At 42.6% G+C, this 9,015-nt stretch overlaps 4 protein-coding genes across 4 annotated transcripts; all 4 read right to left on the bottom strand.

The window, feature by feature from the left end:
• Positions 1-218: 218 nt before the first annotated feature.
• Positions 219-2,552, bottom strand: PHALS_13544 (hypothetical protein L917_07749; the record flags this gene model as incomplete). Its single annotated transcript, XM_024729323.1, has 1 exon — positions 219-2,552. One exon carries the CDS (start codon positions 2,550-2,552, stop codon positions 219-221), a length of 2,334 nt encoding a protein of 777 aa, XP_024579712.1.
• Positions 2,553-2,748: 196 nt separating this feature from the next.
• Positions 2,749-3,825, bottom strand: PHALS_13543 (RxLR-like protein; the record flags this gene model as incomplete). The annotated part of the gene is made up of 1 exon (XM_024729322.1): positions 2,749-3,825. One exon carries the CDS (start codon positions 3,823-3,825, stop codon positions 2,749-2,751), a length of 1,077 nt encoding a protein of 358 aa, XP_024579711.1.
• Positions 3,826-5,325: 1,500 nt separating this feature from the next.
• On the bottom strand, positions 5,326-6,501 carry PHALS_13542 (sumo-activating enzyme subunit 1; the record flags this gene model as incomplete). The annotated part of the gene is made up of 4 exons (XM_024729321.1): positions 5,326-5,488; positions 5,551-5,686; positions 5,737-6,142; positions 6,223-6,501. 4 exons carry the CDS (start codon positions 6,499-6,501, stop codon positions 5,326-5,328), a joined length of 984 nt encoding a protein of 327 aa, XP_024579710.1.
• Positions 6,502-6,768: 267 nt separating this feature from the next.
• Positions 6,769-8,562, bottom strand: PHALS_13541 (hypothetical protein F442_08030; the record flags this gene model as incomplete). Its single annotated transcript, XM_024729320.1, has 1 exon — positions 6,769-8,562. The coding sequence occupies one exon, from the start codon at positions 8,560-8,562 to the stop codon at positions 6,769-6,771; it is 1,794 nt and encodes a 597-aa protein (XP_024579709.1).
• Between the last annotated feature and the right edge of the window lie 453 nt (positions 8,563-9,015).

The following is a 9,015-nucleotide window of genomic DNA, read 5'->3' as shown; positions in this document are numbered from 1 at the left end:
AAGCAAATTCAAGAGTGTCGTAACGAGCTGTGTAAGATATATTGAGTATTGATTGACTTAATGAACTATAGTATGATTGACAGAAAAGCTTTATTGCCTGATGGACGCGTCAATATCTCGTTGTTCAGTACAATTACAGCCATTTCTAACTTAATTTCTATAATCGAATCGTATTTGATGGCTTTCTATACGTTTAATAGTTTTTTAAATTGAAGTTATTAGACTTCGTGTTTCTGTAACATTTTGCTGAATTCTTCGAGATCAATCTTGCCATCACCATTGCGATCCATTTGGTAGACAAGTTCCCGTACATCATCATGATCAAGTGCTTGACCTAATGTTTTAAAGATTGAAACAAACTCGTCTACCGAGATCGTTCGACTATTGTCAGCATCGACCATATGAAAAATCTCTTCCACCAACTCTTCTTTCGAATGTCGACTTTCTTGGATTCGAGCATTGCACCACTTATAAAAAGCCTCAAATGTTATTTCCTCTGGTCCTTCCACAACAATATTATTGTCATTGTTTCCATTAGTGTCCGTTTCTATCTCTTCCGTAACTAAATCGGTCATTAACCGAGTCAGTTGCATATCATCTAAATCGTGGGTAATTGCGAGTAAAAGACTAGCCATTTCATCTCGTGAGACAGAGCCAGACCCATCAACATCAAAAAGACAAAAGATGGTATGAATCTCACGTCGTTCCATTTCTCGACGGTACGCATCCCCACGTTTTTCTCGTGGTGTTAAGTACGCAGCTATTGGAGATAAAGGTGGTTCAATTATTGCTTGAGGGGATGTAGGAAGCGGTAAAGGTGTTTGTTGGATAGACCGCAATACTCCTGCAGTAACGAATGGATCAAGATGAATTGAAGATCGACGACGAGCAGCATTGAACGTGGCACTGGCATCAATTGGCACAATGCTGGAACGTCGACGATTTAGTTGTTGAACTGGCACATCGGATTTATTGTCGATCTCAACTAATATTTGGTCATTATTGCGTCGTACATTTTCACGTAAATGAATTTTCATTTCAGCGACAAAACGAAGAGTTCGTAATGTTTGTCGTGCACGAAGGAGTCGAGTAACTTGTACGATCACTTGCGAGACTTTAAGATGTTCCACATTAAATGCTAATAACCCATCCCGTGCAATGCGAGTGGACATATAAGGAACAGCGATACTAGGGAGCAAAAATAAAGTCCATAAAAGCGTCACAATAGCATAATGGTCCCCAAAAAGATTCGCAATGTGATCTATTTCGCGAAGTAAGAACGTTGATAAATGCAATGCCGTAAGTAAAAATACCAATCGGGTCGAAAAAAGAGCTAAGACTACCCCATTGCCTGATCCAGCACCAATAAGACTTCGTTGAAGACGTTGTAGATCTTTAATTGAAAGATCACGTCCACCATTAGGAAGCATTTTTACATAAGGTGGAATCCAACTATTGATCTCATGGTCAGAATCAGCCAAAAGCCATGACTTTTCATTGTTTGAAGGAAGTGATGGTAAATGATGTAATGAACGCCATTCAGGTTTGTGACGTAATCTTTCCGCATCATATCGAAGACGAGGAGGAGTGAGAAGACATCTCATGGTATGCACCCGACGGTATACAAATTCATTGAGTGCAATAAGTGAAAAACCAGCAAATAAAACAATCACAACTTCACCACGAGGTCCTGCATGCCAACACAAACCTAATAGCGCAACAAGTACGACATCCAAAGCAAGCCAAGTTGCCATGTCAATTTGAATTAATCGTCCCATGACTTCACCTGAAATGATTGAAAGATATTCATTAAATGGAAATCGTGAGTCATCTCCTTGAACTTGAAAGTCGTTCGCAAGAAAACGTGCCGTCTCTTCGTCAGGATGATTTGAATGGTAATCAACAAAACGACGTCTTAAAGCCAAATATACGACTTCCCGTTCAGCTTTTCTTGCGGCTGCAATCCGATGCCATGACATACGATGAATCCATGAAGTTGGTGGTTCCGTTACAAGTGCATACTCGGAAAGGACGGAAGGAATGTCGGCACTACTACGTTCAAACTCGCGCCATTCGTGCTGCACGTACATTCCAAGACGGAGTAATCCGAGACAGAGTACAAGAAAAATGACAATAAAAAGAAACAATGCCATGTGAAGCTTTTCAATGATCTCTTGCAGTTCTGTATTGCTACTCAAGACTGCTCTCGAAAGCCACGGAAGCACTTCAATCTTAGTCACCACAAAGAGCAACAATCCGATAAATCCCAATGTCGTGAGTTCTCCAAACACTGTGTTGACAAATGGCATATTGAGTTCATCCGTGTGTTCTTTCAGCTGCTCCGTTGCGATCTCAAAGAGAATGGAAATGGCCACGAGCGTCGAGATGGTCACCGCTGCTACAATCCCCACTCGTCCACTATCTATTTCCTCGGCTTCATTCTCTTTATCATGTTCAAAAGGTGGGGTATCACCTTCTTGACTTGTTACTAGTGCTACACATAGCACGAGGAGCCACGAGACTCTTATCACTGAAAGTGACGTAGTGTTCATGCCAAGAAAAAGCAAATGTACTGCAAAATGATAGAATTCTAATCACAAAAAGATCCAAACCTCACATCTTTCAAGATTGCGTCTTTTCAAGATTGCGTCTCTTCATGATCGCATACGAAAAACAAGTTGATCAAACCAATTGAACTTTATTCAGTGTTAAACTTATAAAACGTGTGGCTACAAATAAGTCTACAGACTAAAGCTGCGGATAGACGGACTTGGGGCCAACAATGCCGCACGTGCCAGAACTTTCGATGCCATCGCCGCGTTTAAGCCGCATATAGCCACTTTCGCCCCATTGAGTGCTCCACGAATTCTTGATTTTGAAGTATGAAGATGTGTAACCCACAGCTAGCACAGCGTGATCAAGTTGGGAGGATGTACAGGAAGACACGATACCGCTTTTATACTGTTTCCACGTAGGATTTCCAGCTGCGACACCCACGGCCACGGGACGACCGCTTAAGGCACGAACTAAACCTGCATCGCTCTCTGGAACTGCAACGACACTACGAATAGTTGGGGTCTGAGGAGTACAAGAAGTCTGACACGTTTCACGATCGCCTGAAGTACCCGACACGTACGGATACGACTCTTCTGTACAGACCCCGTCAGTCTGTTGAATAAAAGATAGTGCATCGCCAGGAAACCCGCCTTGACATGCATACGAAGATTCATCGCAATCGATCAGTTGCTGCTCAGAGAGAGGGATCAGAGGTTTTCCAGCAAGACAAATGGCACTCTCGAGAGCTCCAACAGCTGCAAATGCCCAGCAAGAACCACATTGGCCTTGATTCTTAACTTGAGTGACACAACCAGATGCGGTCCAATCTTTAGCAGCAGCAAGAGGTTCCGTTGAGTTGGACGAGATGTCGTCTGGTAAAGAAGCGTTTGGGAAATTCGTCGACCCGCGTTGGTTCGACTCACCAACAAACGTAGCGAATTCAGTCTCAGTCATCAAAGTGAATGGCGTCTCTATCGAAAACAAAGCCTCAGGATTTGTTGCTTGAGCCTCTTCAATTAGTAATTTGGCGAGAAAGAAACGACGTAATTCTTCATCGAATCCTAAATCAGCAGATCTAGAATTCGACGTTGGAATGAAACCGTGCTCTTTAGCGTACTGACCAGCATCGCTTTGCTTCCAAGTGCTCAGTTCAGATGCAAGTTCGGATTTCGTGAGTAGAAATTCCGCCATTCGATTCGTTGGGACTGGTGGAACGGAAGCGTCAGCAGTGTTTAAAGCAGCGAATGCGAGCAGAAGTGTGAGTTTCATATTGCTTGAGAGAGGTGGAGGAAATTCACGAATGAGTTGAGAGAATCGGCATTAACCACGAAACATGTTCTTGATGTGGATCGCAATGTGTTGATGTTGGACAATGAGAACAAGAGGGCCTTTGCTCTGAAGGTGAATATTTTGTCGCGCTTGTAATCAGATTTTCACGTCTGTGCTTCAACGAGGATCATGATTGTGACTTTTCGTGATAAGTGTAATCAGAAATCGACTGACTTTTCAGCCAAATGTTGGCGGTACATTGATCACTACTATCAAAGTAAAAAATGACGTCGTGATCTTGGAAAGATGAGTGCAGGACAAAAGGTTTGATCTTCTAGCAAAAAATCCTTTTAAGGTGATGAGTTTTTATGCTTCGGACTTGATACAATGGATCCATTCAGCAATAGTAGCGTGAAATGAAATGGGGAATCGGTCAACGTTACCGCAAACGTACGCTTTGAAGTCAGAGCGGCGTATGATGCATATTTTATTTTGCATCCATTCTGACCGTATCAAGTCTTGGGATCGTAAGGCGAATGAATTTAATTTGCATGACTTCTTGTCGTTAGTCTGTAGATTCAAAGCAAATTTCGAAGTGATATTGATGTTTGATGCTTGTTCTAAATCGTGAATATCGTCAGTTGGTACTTTGAACGCGTGCTTTTTGCTTTTAAGATAGCACTTGATCGTACTTTACTCGATAATGATACTGCATGATCCTCTCAGCAGACATGCATTCGCCAGGACCTCATGTGCTGTTCACGAGTCGACTATAAGAGCTTTCTAATGCTAAAGCAGATTTTTCTTGCTAAAAGAAGCTTTGATTGATCTATTGGTGAAGCTTGTCCTTCTTCCCTTTATGTACACAGTAAAGCTTTTTTTTAGCTTTTACTACGACGCTAGCCAGACGTCATTAGAGTTATTTGTGAATGGACATCGATGCTTGAGGAAGTCTTGTTTGAGACCTTCAACTTTTTTGCGTTTGTTGCTGACAGCTCTCACCTTATTGGTCTCTTGATCATCTTTTGGACTCAGCCACTTGTTTCCTTACTTTTACTCGCTTTTCTTGTGGCTTTTCATCGACACTACGTCTTTTATCAAGTACAGAGCAGTAGGAAGAATTTTACAAGTAGTCTGTTGTCTTTATACTGCACCAAAAAAATGGGAGCTTAGCGCTCAAAATTTCACCTCCATGAAGATTCAAGGCTTCATTTTGACGTCAACACATGCCTTAGATTTACAATAATGACATGCTTCTAGCTATTTTATGAATACACACCAACGTTTCCACAAGGCAATACTATCAAATGACTAGATTACTCTCTAAATCGCATTTGTAGTTACTTATCTCGGCAATATTATGCGCACATTTCATAAAAACTTGTCGCAATATAATCGACATCGTGCTACCTCCGATATTCTTCGACATACGCTTGAGCATAAGATCGTCAAGATTGTCCAATACATCAACAATCACGTCGCTAGTTGCGAGCTTTGCGTCTACCCAATCTTTCTCACGATACCCGAGACCCCGTCAAAACAAAAATAGTTGCAGATTGGCTCGTCCTTTTGCGAAATGGCCTTAATGACCTCTTGACCAAGAATTCCAGCCACAATCGCGCAGACTGGTACAAGATCGATGTCAGCAGCACGCAACAATTGTCTACAGCACCACTTTTACTTAGTTTTCACCCTCATTGTTATATTTAGTCAATTGCAACGCACTGCAGCTCATCCAACGTCATATAATCGTCCCCCAGTCCGTTCTTTTCAAACTCCTCTCTCGCATACCGAATAAAGTCTACAACAAGATCCTCAGTAATCTTCTGAATGCCTTTGACGCTCTTGTATCCCTGCAACACTGCACGTCCATAAGATTGATGCTCAAAATTTTTTTATGCTACGACGCACATTGATTTTTGACAAAAACTTTTGGTAATTGTGGCGCACGCTTCCGGGCACTTTGTAAGGAGCTCCACTTGATCTTTTGGGCCTGTTCCAATGTCGGAAATGTGACTGGTATTGGATCACTTGTGGCTACATCGGTCCCTATGGCATCACGGCGGAACGTGTAGTTGCCCAGATCAGCAAACACAATACCATCAAACCCAAAGGTCCTGGCAGCATAAAAAGCTATTCCTAACGATCGACAGAGCACATCCAGTCTCAACTCGGTACTTTGCGCAGCTCCTATCAGACACACGACTGTAAATTGCTTGAAATAGTCATCAGAATAATCTTCTAGCGCCTTTGTCTCGCACAGAACTTTTGCCAGTGGGTTTAGCTCTTGTACACGAGGCAGACAGGCCTCAGCGCGCTAATTATTTTCGGGATTCATTGCGGAATCGGTAAGATTTTGGTCAAGAATGAAGCATAGTGACATTCACTCTCACGTACATTTTTTCCGACATCGTCATCAGACAATAAAAACTGTATGGATGCAGCTGCGTGCGTTGTAATTTTAAGGTCATGTAGCGTCACATTGATTCCCGCCAAAACAAGATTCTTGACGAGTTCAGAACCTAAAGCCGAGAGTCCGCTTATTAATACGTGTGAGTTTTGAAGACGCTTTTGAGCTTCAACACCCCATAGACGCATCTGTCGGTCATATAGGGCCGCTTCTTCCACGCTGAAAGTCGTCGCCTGCTCCGTCATTTCTTCTTTCAAGGAAGTCATGCTGAATTAGCGACCAGTAGTTCGGACTTAATCGGGATCCGGACTTAGCACTCTATTGATTTAGCCACGTTGAATAGTAAACCGAGATATTTACCATAATGTACAATATGTTACGTTGATTTTCGGAGGTTGTTTCTAACATCTCTTACATAATTTTGGAATTACTTTATGATTTGCATTACATTTGGCATTTCATTCTTCATTTAACTGAAAGCAAACGTATTATTTAGTATCAAGCGTTATTACGTCATTCAGTTTACATATTAATTATTCGTCTGCAAAGTGTCCCTGTAAATTACTCTCTGATCCATAATTTTCCGTGTATGTCCTGTGGCCATGCTTTTTCTTTAAGTAGGGCGACGTATTCTCATCGTTGCTGCTGCAGACACTAAGAATCGAGTTGGAGAAAGCTTTGAGGCCCTTTTGTCGTAATTCCTTTTCACCTTCGACGAAAATCATTGAGAGTCCAGCTTCCAGATGCCAGTCAATGTGGCAGTGAAAAATCCACACCCCCGGGTTGTCAGCGTTAAATCGTAATACTAGGTATCCGACGTCGAGACAACCTCCGTTATTATCGGATGTACAAGGTGGCACTGTGTACACGTCGCGTGTCATCGGGTTTATCAGTTTTGGACTCGGTAGAATTTTTTTCCGAACGTGTTCAATAGACGCTACACCGCAGCCTACAACCCACGGCGAGTGGGTATGCATATGAAATGGATGTTGTTCATCCTTGATGTTGACAAGGACAACTTCAATGTGCTTGCCATACTCAATTTTACGAGCATTGGCTTCCACTGGAAGCTGCTCAGTTGTCAAGCCTTTTGCGATCGAAAAGAGTGGAGCTTCAGTCGGGTGCACAAAGTGATGATACTGTCCTCCGTCAATAGCAATATGACCAAGACCATTTTCCATCTTAAACTCGACAACGACTCGGTCTGCCGGGATTTCTGGAAGCACGATTGGTAGCTGTGGTTTAAAGTCAAATTCACTGACCGTTGTCAGCTTCTCTTGCTTCGTAGAGGTTGGATAGACTTCGTCCCGCTTCGTTAGTGATGTTGCACCAATCTCGCCTCCCGATTCGTAGGAAATCACAGCAAGACCTTCGTAAGTGTAACCCTCACCAGCGGTCGTAGCGTTTCCTCGAGTCCACGGCAAACCGTGTAGTCCATTTGCACGCATCCAAAAAGAGCCCATGGCCTCCTGATGAGCTGGAGATTTTGCTTCAACAATGATATCGTATCGGTGGCCAGTGTTAAGAGTGACTGAATTTATAAATTCGGAAGGCTGGAGTTGGTCACCGTCAGCTACAACAACTTGGAAATCATGGCCATCAATGCTGAATTCAATGGGAGATAAGGCAGCCATGTTAATAAGACGGAGGAGATACTTTTGACCAGCTTGAAAGTGTAATTTTGAAAGTGGTTGGTTGTCGGTACATTTTGTGAAATTGTGATGAGCAGCAGCAACGCAACTGTACCGACCACGATTGTTGATGAGAATGTTATCCCACATACGCACTTGTAGCGGCTCTCGATGATACAAATCCGCCATTTGAACAACAAATTCGGCGTCAATGTCCTTCATCCAACTTTGCTGTTGGTTTGCCGGGGTACGCACTATAAGAGGACCTCGAAGTCCATATGCATACTGTGACATGTGATGACTGTGCCACCAAAACGTTCCAGCTTTATCAGGTTGAAAGTGATAGACTGCCGTTCCGTTTGGAGCAATGTGACATTGTGTAATCTCGGACGAACCGTCCATCTCCTGGGTACCAAGTTGCTTCAGTCCATGCCAATGTAAACATGAGGGTTCATCAATTTGATTTGTCACGCGGACTTCTACTTCTTGACCCAGCACAACATCAATCACAGCTTGATCAGCAGGTTTGTCGTTAATGCCGATGGAGTGAATGAAAACTCCGTCATATTCGCTGTAGAGAGACGTAATACGCCAGTCATAACTGACAACATCAGCCATACTGCAATGAAGCTGAAGAACTTGTAAAACTGCTACGAAGACAATCAGATAGTTGAGACCTTTAGCTCGATTTCTCATTATTTCTGATGGATGGTTTTTGGTGTTGACGCAGAATTTATTGAGGCAGATTCGAGATGAAATGGTAAGTGCTTTCATAATTGGCGTGGCTCATGTATAGTGTTGTGCTCCATGCTGGGGCGAGCGCATGCTCATACACCACATACAGATGCTTGTAACATGCGAGTCCATAAAAGTTTATGATAAGGTGTTTACAATCGTACACCAATTGCATAATCTGTCCTGTTTCGTATGTACATGGAATAAGCAATTAGATATTTGATATTCTACTACAAAATTCAATATAATAAAATAACTTACCATTAAATTGCACGAGTATGCAGAAGGGACACCTTATGTTATGTAAAGACGAACAGTCGTATTACAACGTCACGCCACGAACGTACTAACTATCGATTAAGGTGGACAAGTCGCTAAGTATGTGGACTATGTACCAATAGATTACCTCTTCAC

The sequence above is a fragment of the Plasmopara halstedii genome, assembly GCF_900000015.1.
Source record: "Plasmopara halstedii genome assembly, contig: Scaffold_658, whole genome shotgun sequence".
Classification (NCBI taxonomy): domain Eukaryota; phylum Oomycota; class Peronosporomycetes; order Peronosporales; family Peronosporaceae; genus Plasmopara; species Plasmopara halstedii.
The sequence above is the reverse complement of the archived record's forward strand: the minus strand, read 5'-3'. Positions and strand labels throughout refer to the sequence as shown.